Source organism: Thermobia domestica, chromosome 1 (assembly GCF_964235325.1).
Source record: "Thermobia domestica chromosome 1, izTheDome1.hap1.1, whole genome shotgun sequence".
In the NCBI taxonomy this organism is placed as follows: domain Eukaryota; kingdom Metazoa; phylum Arthropoda; class Insecta; order Zygentoma; family Lepismatidae; genus Thermobia; species Thermobia domestica.
The window spans coordinates 254471738-254490233 of NC_137454.1; the positions used below are offsets into that span (position 1 = coordinate 254471738).

The window sequence follows — 18496 nt, forward strand, 5'->3', positions numbered from 1 at the left end:
AGACGGTGATAATGAGAAATGAGTGAAATGGTGGAATGAAGAAAGTGGGAGGAAACGGGAGAACCCCGAGAAAACCCACGAGCACGGTAAGGAAACAATCTGATCTATAGTACCAAGACTATAATGAAATATATATATATATATATATATATATATATATATATATATATATATATATATATATATATATATATATATATATATATATATATATATATATATATTGGTAAATCAAAATACAAACTTCACACAGCTGGAACCTAATAAATACAAAACTTCACACCTAGCACCATATTACGTTTTTAAAAAATCAAAGCATGAGGAACTGGGCAAGAAACATATAATGTCAATTAGCCGTAAGCTTTACTTAGCGGAAATTCCAGGTATAGAAAAAATTGAAGGCATAGGTAGAAATCTTCTTAAAGTTCAATTTCCTTTAGGCGAGAAATCAAATAGTTTTTTAGACCATGATATATTAATACAATATAAATGGGAAGCATTTATACCGAATCATATGATCTACATTACGGGAATAATTAAGGATATTGATACTGATGTTACAACGGATCAACTATTAACAGATATTCAGTGTGACATTCCAATAACATCAGCGAGAAGAATACATAGAAAGGATACCAATGGCAAACTTCAACCCATTAAAACAGTCATTGTTATCTACAATTCACAACAATTACTACTAGATGTTAAGTTACATTTGTAGGAGAGTTGATACATATATTCCTTCTATTAGACAATGCTTAAATGGCTATTACAAATAGGGACATTTAAAACGTAATTGTCGATTAAACGAAACACTGTGTAAAAATTGTGGCGCTATTCATCCATATGACACATGTACGAATCCACGCAAATGCATTAATTGTGGTCAACAACACATGGCAGATAGCTCTGATTGTCCTGAGAAACTTTGACAAAGAAAGATAGTAGAATTAATGACAGAATATAAAATCTCATTCAATGAAGCAAACAAATTAGTAAATAAGATAAATGATAAATCTAATCCTTCATGTCAATTTTCTTAAGGAGCATTCTCAAATCCTGCAGAAAACAGAATATTCCAATCTAGTAAAAGCAGATACAACATATGCTAGTCGATTATATAATACATACACTCCTCAAGCTTTACAGCCGAAAGCTAATGTTAGGGATTCACCTCCAGAAAAGAAAAGACGAAATATTAATCCCACCAAATTTAATTCCCCTTCCTCTTCGGAACAAAACGAATATCGGAGAGAAATTTATTACTAAACGATTAAAAGATCGCTTGTCACAATCTGAACATTTAAAAGTTAATGAGCTACATACAGCTAGTGTACACGAGGAAAATTGTTCTATCAAAAGAAAAAATAATGGTCATGTGATTAATTCACATCAGGAATCTTTGATAAGAACTCCTTTCATCAATAAAAATCAGAAGACATTTTCAGAACCAAATAGAGATAGACCCTCAACCTCATTTCATATCTCTTCCAAGATGGAAGGATTGGATACAATTACCGACATTAATAAAAAAATATAAAGATGCAATAAGAAGGTGCTTATCCACTTTCTTTGGTGGCCCTTTAGCGATCAAATTTGATACTCATTTAGAGGCTCTATTAACATCTTTATATTCTTCTCTAAATTTAAATTAGAATAAAACAGAACCACTTAGTAGATTCACAATAATTCGATGGAATTGTCAAAGTGCCAGGGCCAAAATTCACCATATTTATAATTTAATTCAAACTTATCACTCTGACATAATTCTACTCCAAGAAACATAGTGCAATACCAAATTCCCCTTAAAAATTAAAAAAAATATACAGTTGTTAATCAATACAGAACAAATAGTTATGGAGGTATCGCTATCTGCATCAAAAATAACTACTCATATACTGCATTTATACTTCCAAACATTTATACTTCCCCCAGTGATTTTTAACGAATCATAGTGATTCTAACGATTCATACTAGTTCATAATGAATCGAAATCGCATGTTATAAAGATGTGAGATGTAAATCTTGTGGTAAGGAAGCTTCAGTATAAGTAGTAGTAGTAGTAGTAGTAGCGGTAGTAGTAGCAGTAGTAGTAGTAGTAGTTAGTAGCAATAGTAGTAGTAGTAGTGGTAGTTAGTAGCAATAGCAGTAGTAGTAGTAGGAACGGGTTAGAAGCCCCGCAGGGGGTGGTTGGGTTCTGTTCTCGATATAAGTAGTAGTAGTAGTAGTAGTAGTAGTAGTAGTAGTAGTAGCAGCAGCAGCAGCAGTAGTAGTAGTAGGAGTAGCACTAGTAGTAGTAGTGACTTTTCCAGTTCCGGTGACAAAGAACTGGGGGAGCGGGCTATACACAAGCCACTACTAATTCTCCACACATTCAAACGCTTGGAGTCATTGTAAACAATGTCAAATTTCTTAATATTTATATTCCACCTAAAACTCATATAAATCATAGTTTTTGGGATCAATTACTAAATAACAATTTAAACACAGATTATATTTGAGGCAATATGAACATACACCATGCCATATTTGGCTCAAATCGTACCGATACAGCCGGGAAATTATTTCTATCGAAATTAGCAGGCTTTCAATATCTCTATTTAAATAATGGAGCTCCTACCAGAATTTCTTCAACAGGCCCTAGTGCACCAGATCTAACATTAACAAAGAATAATCTTTACACCATGCGATAGTGTCCATTTCCCAATAATTTTTACAACACATGTTTTTATTTATTCAGATAGAAATAACTCTGCAGTACAATTTGGTTTCAAGTCGAAATTACAAAAGATACATGAAAAAATTAATTGGAAGAAATACAAACATATATTAGATGAACAAATTTCTAATTCCTCATCTGAATTCATAACTAATGATCCTGCACAAATCTTTACTTTCATCAAATCGACAGTTTCTACAATAACCAATCATACTACAGCTACATCTTTTAATCAGTTTAAACAGAAAGATAAAATTAAGCAAAAACCCTTATGATGGAATCAAGTGTGTCAACAAAACATAAACATTGCACAAAAAGCTTTTCGCACCTTTATTAATAATCCATCCAGGATAACTTTCTCTATTATTGTTCAAAAACAGCTCAATAATCAACTCAGAAAATCTAACTTTATAATTTTTTCACGCAGGAAATCAATACCTATAACTGCAATTAATATACAAAATAATCAATTATTGAACGAATCTCATATCAAATATCTAGGATTATTTCTAGATAAAATATTAAACTGGAATCAGCATTCATGTCATCTTGCACAGGAAGCTATTAAATATTCCAAACTTTTTCAGTGCATAGCATCAAAGAAATATGGTATTAATCCTTTCAGCTTATTAATTATCCTAAAACAAAGTGTTGTGGCTAAGTTTATGTATGGAGGAGTGTTCTACTCTAATAATACTAAACAATTTTATAAACGATTGGAAAACATCATTTGTGACTTGCTTAAAATCATTTTCTCAGAACCAAGATTCTGTCCAAGACAAGCACTTTTAGAAGAAACCAATTCACCAGCAATAAGTATATTAATACAAAAATCGGCAGAATGATTCATTTTATCAAGATTTAATCGCACTTTTTCATTAATGATTAATAAGTTAAAATATATTGAAAATTTATATAATAGGAAAAAAATACCATATTTCAATAATCGGTCGTGGATTTATCAGTCATATAGTGGTTTAAAAATATTTAATGCCATTTATTCATAAAGTCCCCCTCTTGCCTTGCTTTAGCTGGCAATATACAACTAATTTAGTCAATATTAAACCTAATATCCCTAATTTCATGAAAATAGATAATCCAGAACTTCGTACTAAAACATATAGAAACATTTGGGCAGAACAAATCCAAAATTTAAATTCTGATACTGTCTTGATTTACACAAATGCATACAAATATCCAGATTCTTCAGCAGCAATATTCATTCCATCGAAAAACATAATCTTGAAATACAAATTACCATCATCAATATCAATTTTTGAAGCAGAAGCTTTTGCTATCCGCGAAACCTTATTGTATATCAAACAGTATAATATAATCGTTTCATGTATTTGTACAGATTCGCTTAGTGTTCTTCAAAGATTGCAAAATACTCATTGGAATGCAAAAATTACTTGGATCATATTAAATATAAAACATCTTTTTCAGCCACTTCATGATAAGAATTACAACATAAAGTTTTATTTTATGCGTTCCTATATTGGTTAAGAATATGGGGACCGAATTGATAATGCCACAAAGTCTGCAAGTAAACACGGAAAATCATGTTATATATAAAAAAAATCCATATCAAAGTTACTACTACATCATAGACAGACACTTCAGACTTGAAATATCACGATGGCAACAAAAAATATACTTCTTCGACACTCTTGCTGGGAAATAATTGAAAATCATTCCCAAAAACCCAGAAATGTTATTAATCATTAGTCAAGAAAAGAAATAATAACTTATTATAGAATTCTTTTCGGTACAGCATTTACTCCAGCAAAATTATTTCAAATAAAAAAGACACTTATTACTGTTGGTGTGATAAGGCTACAGGTACTCTTAATCACCTTATATTTGAATGTAGTTATTTACAAAATCAGAGATTTATATTTCTTCAAAAATTAAATTATTTTCTTGGAATGGATTCATTTTCATACAAATATATAATGGCAACTTATAATTGGAAAGCAATACGAACCATGATACAGTTCATTCTCTTTAATGGTATTAATCTATAGAAAAAGAATTACTTGGAAAAATAATTCCGTTATAGCTTAAAATTGTAACAATGAATATATTTTAAAAAATCTTGTTATACTAATCATTAATAAAGAAGACATCCTGGTACTGAGGAAGAAACAATGAACAAGGCGCATAAAAGTATTACCCGAAATATTCTTTCACCCGTAGAAGATAGAAATCTAAATGAAAACAACTGAGATTGCCTAATAAACTCAGCACTTATAGCCTATTAAATACTTTAAATTAGTTAGAGGCACTTACTGTAACACTATTAATAGTGCAGAAGAAAGAAAGAAAGAAAGAAAGAAAGAAAGAAAGAAAGAAAGAAAGAAAGAAAAAAGAAAGAAAGAGAAATACGAAGAATATGTTATGTGTTAAAAGGTTGGGTACAGGTACAATCAAATGAAGTCTAAATTATTTTCAAAATAATACTTTACTACATCTATTAAATTCGTAACAATGGAATCCATAAACCTTAACTCCTATCAGAAAAAAGTAAGTTTAAAAATTGATATTTAACTCAATCCTAAAGAAAAGACGCCTCAAAAATAGAAACAAAGAAAATAGAAATAGAAACAAATAGAATCTCTTTTTAAAAAATTTTAAAATAAGTTACAAAAATGCAACTTGAAAGAAATTTGAACAAGGCGAGCTCATGAGGGAAGTCACACCGGTAAAATTGAAGTTTTATTGCTTCAAATTAAAGGAAGAAAAATGACCTAATATTCAAAATATTGTACCTAAGAATGAGAATATTAGATTACTTTTTTTCCTTCAATTTAAAATGATAAAACTAATTTTTACCAATGTGATTTTCTTTGCGAATCGCCTCTGATTTGAGGTGGTGCAAAAGTCCCAAGCGGACCTTTGCCTCCTCATATACGTTCTTTTACTCCATTCCACCAAGTTGTAGAAAGTTTCTAATTCCTGTTAAATAACAAGATAACTTATCTAGTTAGCAAGCTTACGAGACCTGCAAAATAATAGAAATTACTGAAGAATCATTTGGAAAGCGTATATATAAAGATGTTGAATTTAAACATATTGGGTTCGAAAACAGTAATGTTGGGTTCGATCGTCTATGTCCTTATTCTGGAAGATAGATAAAACAGTATCGGGTTCGAGTTTCTGTTGGTCTCTGTTCGGGCGCCAGATATGACGGTTCCGGGTTCGGTATATATACCTTAAAGTTGATCTGTGCTTCCCCTTTAGGCGGACTCGTCTCATACAGCCTCGAGCTCCCGAATATCCAATTTCTCATATAGCCTGAGGAAAGAGAAATGAGGGGCTGACAACAAATCAACCTATACGAGATATTCAGGAAATATAGATCCCTTGCACTGCTCTGAAAACAAAATATGCCCTTAATTTAAAAATACATATATGTAAATATATACTACATTACCCGTAAAGATATGTCATTAATACCCACTGGACATATTGAATTCATTATATTATCATAAATGAAAATTAATATAATATTCACTTTTGATATTTTTATTGGACATTTAACCTTTTTAAATTTTCACTTTTCTTTATAATCATTAGTCACACTTTAGAAAAAAAGAAAGAAAAAATTGATACGTATTGTTTTTTTGTGGCCCCGTAACTACGTTACCGAAATGATAACGAAAGCACGACGCGAGAATCACGTTTTATTCTTCATCGCGATTTGAAGAAAAGTTAGGCACTATTCCATATGAATGATGATACTTGGCGCTCTTCTTTATGCTTGAGTGAATAACCTTTCTTAATACATCATACAAACTGCGTACAAGTCGCGTCTCTCTTCAAATACATAATAACGAAGAGTTGATGGAGTCATGGATAGCATCACATTTTTAAGAAATATATATTTTCCTTTTCTTTGTACTTCATATAAGAGCATGCTTACTAGAGTATTTTTCTATATTTAATGCATTATTGTAGCACTTATAGTATTTAGTCCTTGAGTGCGGAGAGATGGGGTAGCAACTTCTACCTCCAATTACCGAAAAACCACACTGCCTGCCAAGCGAGCGTTGTGTTCCTTTACAGACAATGGATGCGCTGGAATACACCTTTTAACAATAAATATTTCCTGCAAAACATTTAGTTTTTAGGAAACTACTCCAGTTTCAGGAACTAACACATGGGTTTTTACGTTATTGTCGGCATAATAAGTATTATTGCGCAAACACTAAATTGAACAGTAATTATTAATTAAATAAAATGCAAATTATAAAACGTAGTTCATCACTTCACACTGTAGCTTGCACAGAGGTTAGTGAAAACGTCTGGTTGTGCAAAGAAGGTTGTGGGCGTCACACATACATAAGCACTTCTGAGGGAGGAATTTTGTAGTTCTGTTTTCTAAGAATTACGTCTGGCAAAGGAATAATTTCAAGAAATTGGGCTGTATATATGACGGTGGTTCAAATATTATATAACAATATCGTTATATCATGAAACAGTAATGTTGGGTTCGATCGTCTATGTCAATGTCCTGGAAGACAGATAAAACAGTATTAGGTTCGCGTTCCTGTTGGTCCCTGTGAGAGTTTAGCCAGATAAAACAGTAATAATAGGTTCGATCCTTTATATTCCTGTTTGGGAAGACAGGTCAAACAGTATTGCTGGATTGTACTACAAGTATCAACGAAAAGAGAACACAAACATCGTGAGTCGGGATTCGAGCCTCTGGCATTAGATCAACACCGTGTTTGTGATACATCCTGTTTCCACGTCAGCAGAATCAGCTGATTGTTTCCTGTATCGATTACTAAGATTCACAGACAGGAGTTCGGGGAACATTGGGTTAAGTATACCTGTGTCCATTTCACAATATGGTTATTGGAAAATTATATTCCTACAAGGAATAATCCGGCACTTGGTAATATATATTCCATTCCACACATTTATTTGAGGTTAATAATATCTCATGACACTGCACTGTAACTGTAAATACAAACATGACAAAATATATACATACACAGTACATGAAAATACTTTACTTGTGGAACAAAATATTACAATGTAACATGTACACTATTACACTTTCATCATTAAATTATTTGGAATGATTTTTTAACACTCACTATATGAATATTTAATAATATATTTTGACTTTTCACTTATCACAATCACATTTTAATAGCAAAAAATATATTTTTCGAATGTAATAATTAGGCCCTTATTTCTCATTGACGAACGGAACGCGGACGCAAGCAGTACCGATAATTACGCACGGAGCACGGACGTAACGCAATAGGAAAAATACAAGTTTCTCTGCTTCATTGGTAGTAGGAAACTTGTGCACTGTTTGGTTAAATTATTTCACTCCTCGCATGTTCTGGTTCCAGCATCCATTCTGATTAACGAAGATTAATATATTTCATTCTTCACTTACTTTCATTGACAATTGTAACTTCCGTGGGAGTTTAATAATGAGAATCTTCTTGTAGGCCATTACTTTTCCGTATATATTATTGTAAACAGCAATGAGCATTAAAAAATAATGCAGTGCAAGGAACTACTTTCTAAAAAATAAATGGAGTGAGAAAAAATAATTAAGACAAGAAAGATGTAGTTGAATATTGATGCGCCGTCAATTGGCGCTTTGCTACATGCAATTTAGTTGGCTTCGTTACTATAAAAAGTGCATTGAAAATAAGTTGCTAATAATGACCAACATATATATAATTAGCCTGCAAAAAAAAAATAATAATAATAATAAATAAAAATAAATAAAAAAATAAAAAAAATAAAAATCTCTAGCAAAACATACCAATGAAAACTGAAGGAGAACTGACATAGTTTGATATACGCAGTTTCGTTACCATGATGCATGCTGGAGAACCCTCTTTATTCAACAATTCAGTGGAAGCTGTTTCTTCTAAAATGCAAGCAAGATCAGTGTAGCTCAATATTAGTGCTGTAGCAGGATTAATATTTGTGAAATACGTTTATATACAGTGCCGGAAGATAAATCGCGCATCCGCGACGCGAACTCGTAAATAAAGGGGCTAATTTTAAAATAGAAGTGAAAAATAAGTAAAATAATTAAAGCATGAAATAATCGAAGTATATTGGTGTGTTAGTGTTATTGTATTTGTGTATAATTTGTGGTAAGTTGCGTGCTACATTTTAATTATATATTTAATAAATGTTTATCAATAATATTACATGTTTTACAGCTCCCTAAAGCAATAATTGCAATCTAAAATATCTAGTTAACAAACGATTATTTTGTTGCTATGTTTAGCGTTGTATAGGTACAACGTAATAACTTTTTGATTACTAGCTTGTACTTGCACAAAAGGTGTTCCTAGCGTTATTAGTGACTATAGTTTCGTTACGTCCAGCGACCCGTACCTTTTGGACCGCCTAATAATAAACAATCCTAAACCGTCATTAACTGTTCGACTACAACAGGATTCGAACCCAGGATTGTTACATATGTTGTTCCTCACAGGGTCGAACTGTTACATATGATCTCTAACGAACAGGGACAGTCAAGAATCGAACCTGGACAATTATATATGGCTAAGCCATCACAGAGACCTACAGGAACCGAACTCGATACCGTTATATATGACCCCCTAATAAACAGGGACAGTCTGAAACCGAACCCTATACCGTTATAAAGTGAGACAAAGTTAAAAAAAAAAGATCAAACTACACTAAAACACATCTTACATCATAGCTGAACAGCGAACTCTTGCGGAAGCACAAAACTCTCTACACTAGATCTCCGACATAATACCTTGTGACAATATTCCAAGTAGTGCCAGCTAGCGTTTAACTTCTACAAAAAGCGGGCCGCGGATCTTTGCTTGCAATGGATTTTTGCCCCACACTCTACATCATTTTTATCAATTTAATGGAAACAAGTCAAGTATGGGTTTATATCGGTCAGATGGCAACCGCAGCGGCGAGCTGATGGTAGTTGTGTGTTAGGACAAACTTTGTTCTAGTTGAGGAACAGTAAATGGAAGTGTGCAGTGAATTGAGCAGTTGGTGATCATGTAAAATGGATGACCTCTCTGATTCCAAAGAGGGTAAATTGTTGATGCACGATTATATGGTGCTAGCATGACAAAAGTGGCAAACATGGGTGTGTCATGTCCAAGGTGATGACAGCCTACGAAACTCATTTCAAAACCATATCGACAAAGAGAAACAGTGCTCGGAAGAAAACTCTCATTGATAGGTCCCGTCAAACATTAAAACGGATTGTCATTCAGAACCGTCGTGCGACTGCTGTACAAATGATGGAGACTCCCACAACTGTGTCATCAATCAAATTCCTTCCTTTTCTTTGACTTACCGACCTCGAATTACACATCATGCACATACAGGATGGGGTTGCATATGCGAAACTGGGGCTTATAAAGGACTAATAATGCTTTAGCACGATCCCAATCGTTCCGCGAACGTGCAACATAAACCGCTGATAACTGAAAACAGAATATATAGTCTGGTAAATCATCGTCCACCTTATTTTAAACCACGGACCGTGTTTATGTTGGCGGACTTCCAAGGGTGGATTGCCAGCAATGAGGAAGGCACTGAATATCATTCTCTGCATGCAACTCGGAAATGTGTGCCTCTCTCGCTGAAATGGTGGCGAATGACCTATTTTTGATAAAACGTTTCTCATATAGTGGTTTCCTAGAACTGTCGCTTGGGTTCTAGATCATACTTACGTAAGAATATTTCGTCGACGACAATGGTGCAGTTCATCAGGGCATGTTATTCGTGTTGAAATTTCTCCAGATTGATGCGACATGTCTCGCAGCGTATCCACTTCTGCACCTAAGCGCCACTTTGCACAAATTTTCCACATGAGTAGGTCCTACATGGCAATGTGGCGTTCTGGCGACGCAGAAAACTGTTTTATAGGCTAACTTCTCCATTATCCAGCGTCTGATCCTGCTTAAGCACTGTTTGATCAATATGACAAATACACCTTTGTTTTCAGACACAGGATGTCCACTACGAGACAATTCAGCTGTTTACATTCCGGTCGATTTGAAGCCCTCCATCCATTTTATCACTGTTTGATAGAGCAAACCACGCGTAGCCACTGCTACTTGTAGCTCTGTATATGGAATTCAAATGGAAAACTACTATCTTCACGTACTTACGATGCTGATTTCGTCACTTCCATTCCCGAATTTGTCACTCAACGACCGAAATTGGTGTATCTTCATTCGCACCAGTCTGCATACATACTACATTTATTGACAACATTCGGAAGTACATAACAGACACTTTCATGTTAGATTTTCGTGTTTTTCCGAGTTCATACGAGGAAAAATAGTTGCTATAATTTATGAATCAGCCCTCGTAAAGATGCATTAAAATGCAAACCTTATCAAACAGGTAATATTTGCAAATTTGTTAAAGTTTCATGCTTGTGTAATACACACTTAAATACGCGGCGCATGTCAAGAAAGGGCGTTGGCAACACTGATAAAGTTGAGCTTGCGCAGGGATATGTCCTAATTTCTGTGTTTGTAAAAGAAATAGAATCGTCCAAATGGAGTTGCGTACGTACGAGTAGCAGTAAGATGAAATGGCTACCGTAATACAAAATCCCGCCAAATTTTAAGTGAGATCTGTCATACGATTTCTGAACGCCAAAGGACAAAATGCAGCTGATATCCATCCGGAATTACGTTCCATTTACGGATCGACAGTAATGAGTGAAGACAAAGCCAGGCAATGGTGCAGAGCTTCGGGAAAGGTATTCAAATGTTCATGCGGATGAGAGTAACGGAAGACCTAGTGTTCAGATGGACATTCTGGTGGAACGCGTTAACAAGAAAGTGTGATCCAATCACCGGTTCACAATAACTGAAATTGTCAAAGAGATTCCGGAAGTGTTTGTGAGAACAATGCATCAAATTGCGACTGACAAGCTGGATTATCAAAACTGTGTGCGAGGTGGGTGCCAAAAATGCTGATAGATGCTCACAAAGAGCAAAGAATGAAAGCTGCATGAGATTTTCTGGCTTGCTGGAGGCAGGATAAGAATTACCTCTTTTCACATATAGTGACAGGATATGAAATCTGGGTATTGTAGTCGAAGCAGCAGTCAATGGTGGCACTCTGGTTCTCCTAAAGCGAAGAAATTCAAACGAACGCCACTAGTTCTGAAAAACTGGCAACCGTGTTTTGGGACCAAAAGAGTGTGATTTATGGAATTATTGGAAGCAGAACGAACAAGTACAGCAGATATGCATCACCAAACACTGAATAATCTACAATGTGCCATCCAAAATCAACGGAGAGAAATGCTACGCTCTGGAATTCTTCTGATCTATGACAACGCTAGCCAACACACAGCAGCGCGTACTGTTGAGGCAATTCAAAGATTTCGATGGGAACTATTTAATCATTCTCCTCACAGCCCCGACCTTGCCCTCGGTGTTTTCTTTCTTTTTCTTTACCTGAGAAAGTGGTTCGCCTCAAAGAGTTTCAATGATACTGAAGTGCTCATGACACCAGTTCTGGACTGACTGCACTCTCAGGCAGCAGATTTTTACACAGAAGGTATACGGAGGCTCGCGCCAATTTACCAGAAATATCTGGAGGTTTATGGGTCTACGTCGAAAAATAGCCAAGGTATGTACTAGTAAATCAATCACAATAAATTTCTTCTCCTAGCATTTTCTTTTTCTTTAAATATCGGCCTTTTTTTTCGACATGCGCCTAAGACAATAAAAAAATACATTTTATCTTATGCTTATTGAAGCTTTTAATATATGCTAATCATTTCGATGTTTTACTTAAACTACTGACAGCTTCAGACCAACAGTAGCTTTAAGTTTTTAAAGAGAGTTTCTTGATTTTATATTTTAAATTTTCTAATTTCTTCGCCAGGTATTTACACTTAAATCCTGCTAACCGCACTAACACTTCCAAAACTGTTCAATCACTTAAATTCACTAATTGAAAATTCACAGTGAAAACTGTCAGCGTCTATAAACTTACATTGGAATGACAAAAAGAAATGTAGCAACTAAGGTTAAGGAACACTTAAGAGACACAAAAGACTATTTTGCGGTATCAGGAATATCTAAACATTTAACCACATCAAAGCACATCATCAAAAAAGTACAACTGCTACATAAGACTACATCGCAAATCGAAAGATCTACTTACGAACCTTACTTCATCACAAGTAAAGAAACAGAAGTATACAAAACTTAATCAGGACTATGGTACATTTGACAAGAATTGGGATTATATTATTAAGCTTAGAAACACTAGGATAAATTACTAATCATCAATTTGGATCCGTAATCACCCATATAAATATTTATCATACTGAACATGTAAGATTTTTTCTAGCAATTTTTCATACTGCTTAAGAATTTAGCACCTATACTATTTGGCAATTCTGAATCATTATGGAAACTATACTTTTGATTTAGGTTTATACACATGATTAACTATGCAATTTTCAGAGTTGCTTTCCAATTAATGAATTTCAGTGATTGGACACTTCTGAAAATTTGAGTGCAGTTAGTAGGAGTTTATAAACCTGGTGAAGGAACTAGAAGAATAATAACGTAAAATCAAGCGACTCGGCTAGATACCACTAAGTATTGTTGCCCCGGAAGAAGATGTCAGTAAATTTGTAAAACATCGTAATGATTAGCATATACTCCAATACGCATAAAGTAAAGTACAATATATTTTTCTTATCATCATATAGTATTTGTTACTTTTTTCCTTTAAATAGCAAATTTCTTACTTATTACTTCGGATCTTCAATCACAGACACTTTGACATTCAAATCACTGACTCTTAACATCTGACATCTTGAAAAAAATGTCAGTTTTGTGATTACCTATTTATAGTGAGTAAGCAGTGGAAAACAAACGTGATCTTATTCTAGAGAAGGAAATAACAAAGATAAAAAAAAAAGTTTTATAGTAAGTTACTATCAGCAGTTTTAAAGATCAATTTGAATTCTAAGAAACAATATTAGCTCAAACCCTCCATCCATTGAAAAAGTGTCAAATTTCTGAATATTTAGAAAGCTTATAATTGTATAATTAAGGTATAGAGTTCGACAAATTTTAATATGAATGTTATGACACCTCAATCCTCTAAAACCTATTTATGTTTATCTTCTTGTTCACCTCAACCATAGGTTGGTGGGCAACATGGAAATTTTAAAACTTTTCTCTCGCTTGGGAGAGATGTTTTATACTTTGATAATGCCTCTTCTTCGTATCTGCATCTACGTATTCTATCCTTGGTCTTCCTCTTCCTGGTTTTCCTTCTGCCTTTCCTTCTATCAGCATGATGATCCAATCAGAGTGTCGAATAAGATAGCCAAGCATGCTGTTTCTTCTTTTTCCTGTTATCTTCATGTTTATAACACACGAAACTGGTTATTTAAGATAAAAATGAGTTTAAAAATGTGCACTAACCTTCCCTTATGATTTGCTAAGCTTTTAAGGTAGGAAGAAACTTAGACAACTAGAGGATGATACAACACTATTGCAACGAAAGAAATGATAATTTAATTACTTTGGTCTATATTGTCAATAAAGCTAGTTCTTCTCACTTCAACCATAGGTTGGTGGGTAACATGGAAATTTTTAAAACTTTTCTCTCCCTTAGAAGAGTTGTTTTGTGCTTTGATAAAGTCTCTTCTTCATAACTGCATCTAGATATTCTATCCTTGGTCTTCCTCTTCCTGGTTTTTCTTCTACCTTTCCCTCTATCAGCACGGTGATCCAATCGGAGTGCCGAATAAGGTGGACAAGCATGCTGTTTCTTCTTTTTCCTATTATATTGATGATCTGTCGTCCTTCATTAGCTTCCTTTAGTACGTCTTCGTTCCTTTTCCTTTCGGCCCATGATATTCGAGAGCACACACCACATTTCAAATACTTCCAGCTTGGATATTTCAGCTTTTCTTATTGTTCACGTCTCTGGTTCGTATAGCACCATGCTCGATACTAAAGTCATAATAAATCGTTTACTAACGTTCAAGGACACATTTCTTGATGTTAGCAATCCTCTTTTCCTATTGAATGCTTGATTAGCCTGCACTATTCTAGAACTTACGTCTTTTTTACTTCTTCCGTTTGAGGGTATTAGACTTCCTAAATAGGGGAACGTCTTAACGTCTTCGATTTTCTCTCCCTCTAGCCATACGTTTGAGCCTTGCTTTATCGCTTTGGTTTTCTTCTTGTTTATCTTCATTTTGCACGTTTTTTTCCAGCTCGTTAAAGCTAGTTAAATAATAATAATGTATACAATTGCAACTTAAAAAATTGGGTAATATTCGTAGTTAAAACACCTAGTTAAAGAATGATATATATATATTATCACAACAAAAGAAACGATAATTCAATTACTTTGGCCTATATTGTTCACAAAATTAGTTAAAGAATAATACATGCAATTGCAAATTAAAAATGAAAATTCTGTTTATTTTGGGTTATATCCGTTGTCAAAATACCTAGTTAAAGAACAATATAATGTTATCGCAACGAAAGTATACTGAAATTCAGTTATTTTAGCCCTTATTTTTATTAACAAAATTAGCTAAGGAAGAGTACAATGCTACCACAACGGAAAGAAACGATGATTCTAGTTAAAGAGTAAAACACTATCACGAAGGAAAAGAAATAATTCTATCATTTTAATCTATACTTGTTATTATAAAGTATTACCTCTAATTTCATTGATATTATATTCGTTAAGGATTTCTTGTTTGTTTTTCTGTATTTTTGTAATTGATATAACTAGATCACATGTAGATCTCATGTTTTCCTTAATCTTTTTTTTTTTTTTTAATATTAATGATATTTGTTTTACTATTCCAGGTAAGAAAATGTAAAATAGTCTAAGTAAATTACAACATTATTCTATGAAGTGTATTTTTCTTTCTTTCCAGAATTTGTGTGAATAACTTTTGTAATGTAATGTTAACCGGATTAGTTCATTTAAAAGGAAATTTAATGAAAGTATCCAGAACCTAAAACATTTAAACCATAGAGAAAATGGATTTAAATTACTCACGCATGATTTTCATCACAATATGGGTTTTAATTATAAGTAAATTGTTCTTATGGTACGTTAAGCGCAGAAAGCAATTTAACGTTTTGAAAGATCTTGGAATTCCAGGCCCGAAACCACATATTGTATACGGAAATGATCATGAACTCCGAGGAAAGGATGGTATTGATATGAAAGTACTAGATCAATGGCAGAAACAATACGGGAAAATATTTGGCTATTATTTGGGTCCTGTTCCAATTGTAGTAGTCTCAGATCTGGACATAGTGAAAAATGTTCTTATTAAAGATTGCCAGCAATTTATCAATCGACCTCTGTTAAATGTTAAACCATATACTGAATGTTTACTTGGACTTAAAAGTCAACGTTGGAAAGAAGTTCGCAGTATTTTATCTCCAACATTTTCTTCATCAAAGATGAAATTGGTAGCTGGAATGATGAACAAAGCAGTGGATATCTTGTTGGATGTTGTCGGGGAAGAAACAAAGCATGGCGACTCCATAGATATGTACGATATTTACCAGCGACTAACATGCCAAATTATAGGAGAATGTGCTCTGGCTATGAAGATTGACAGCATTAGAAATAAGAATGATGAAATGTTACTGTACGTTCGACGATACTTTAGTTTCGCTGTCAGTCCGTTTGTAAAACTTAACTACTACTTCCCAGGACTTAAGTTACTATTAGAAAAGCTAGATGCAAAATTTGGTTTCGCAGCCCATATGTTACAACTCATGTTTGATCATGTCCAGAAAGTCATAGACGAAAGACGCAGTGATAAGTACAAGGTCCAAATTGTTGATCTTCTCCAATTAATGCTGGATGCTTCATCGAACAAACAATCACCTGAGGGACTTAAAAATGGTAATGGTGTACCTGAAGAAACTAAAAGTAAGAAAAAGGCGCTCCTGACTGACGAGGAAATCATAGCAAATGCATGGGTTTTCTTGGTAGCAGGATTAGAAACAACAGCAGTAGCACTCATCTTTACAACGTATCTCCTAGCTAAACACCAAGATATTCAGGAGAAACTATATCAGGAATTAGAAGCAAACATAAAGGTAATGAGCTATTTTCTTTATTAGTACTTAATTTTCAATTGCAGTACTGCATTATAAATTTTGTACAGTGAAAGGTCAAGGGGTGTTTCAGTAGTTGAACATCATTCTTTTAAGAATTAATGCAAAAATTGACTACTTCATTCCGTATATATATATATATATATATATATATATATATATATATATATATATATATTTCATGGTACACTATCTTTTGTAGTAAGTTTCTGTGTCATACTAACGTATGTAAGCTGTAGTTTTTCATTAACAGTTCATATGTATTGTTATAAACAAAAATATCCTCTCCAATATAAATAAATACAAAGCTTGATATTTTATCCCTTTTTTGTGCATTTTATTCTTTTTTTTTTCTTCTCAAAAGAAATATTACTAGGTCAATCCATGCTAAGTGATCCAGAAAAAAGAAAAATTGCCACTCGACCTTTTCAAAAAAATCTAATTTGTTCAGAAATGTTGAGTCGATATAAGAATGAAGTCCTACTCTAGGAGGTGTTTTGTTCACAAATTCAACTGGAAACTCGTTGTAAAGTAAAATAAAGTAGGATGAATGGTTAGTCAAGTCAAGGCTCTCAAGCTTCTTTCCTCTAGTTGTCTGCTGTTTTTTCGTTTGATCTACATTCCCCAGTCAGTGTTTACAATGAGTAAGCGTTCACTGACAGGGAAATGTAGATCAAACGAAAGGACAACAATTTTCTGCATGAGTTGACACTTAAAACAAGAATAAACAGAATTGGATATCATTGATATAGCAAGCAGTAAGAGAATTGAGTACTTACGGACTTTTTGCCAAGTGTGCATTTTGGCTTTTCTCGCATTCTGCTGATAGCGGCATTGTTCACCAGTGTGATAAAACAGTGAATCACAACTAGAGGAAAGAAGCTTGAGAGCCTTGACTTGACTAACCATTCATCCTACTTTATTTTACTTTACAACGAGTTTCCAGTTGAATTTGTGAACAAAACACCTCCTAGAGTATGACGTCATTCCTTAATACTTTGACCCTCTTCTGCTCAAAAACATAAAATGCCCTATTGTATGTGTTATGGTATACTAAAGGAGTAACTGTTCCCGGAATTTCAGATTTTTTTTATCCAGGCCCATTAGAGATATTGGACAATGAAACATGCCGAATTGACATAATTCCCAACTTTACGATTTTTTTCAGGCCTTTGGGAGCAGTTACAGGTCTGCAAATATTTGTGTATAAACTTATAACTCCATACTACATGCACACACAAATTCAGACCTCTACGTCAGTTGTTTCCTCTTCCCAAACATGTCTTCAATGTCCAAAAATGTTGCTACTTTAGGCCCTGATTTCACCCCTTTCAGATGGTTTTAGGCAAAAATGTTAAGAGATCAAAAGTTTTGGCTCTGCACAAGTTGGATACGCCCAGCAATTTTCAGTTTACTAGGACAAATACATGCTAAGATATTCAAAACAACGTAAACGCCTGAGATCGAGAAAACACAAAATGGCGACAGCTGCTGCGTCTCTACGAGGTGTTTTAATAATCCAATGATCGTGGTTTTGAAGTACTCTGATATAGTATAAACATTCATTAAAAAAAAATTAGATTTTTTTGGTGATGGCTGAGCAGCAAACGCTTGATCACAGAATGTATTGACT

The 18496-nt window shown here is 33.8% G+C and overlaps 1 protein-coding gene across 2 annotated transcripts in view; it reads left to right on the top strand.

Moving 5' to 3' along the window:
* Window positions 1-18496, top strand: part of LOC145660500 (cytochrome P450 3A29-like) — a 49738-nt gene that overhangs the window by 16481 nt on the left and 14761 nt on the right. For both annotated transcript variants that reach the window (XM_081725631.1, XM_081725640.1), the window contains exon 2: window positions 15660-16845. In XM_081725631.1, coding sequence (XP_081581757.1) covers window positions 15766-16845 — 1080 coding nt within the window. In that variant the 5' untranslated portion in view covers window positions 15660-15765. The remainder of the gene's footprint in view (window positions 1-15659; window positions 16846-18496) is intronic.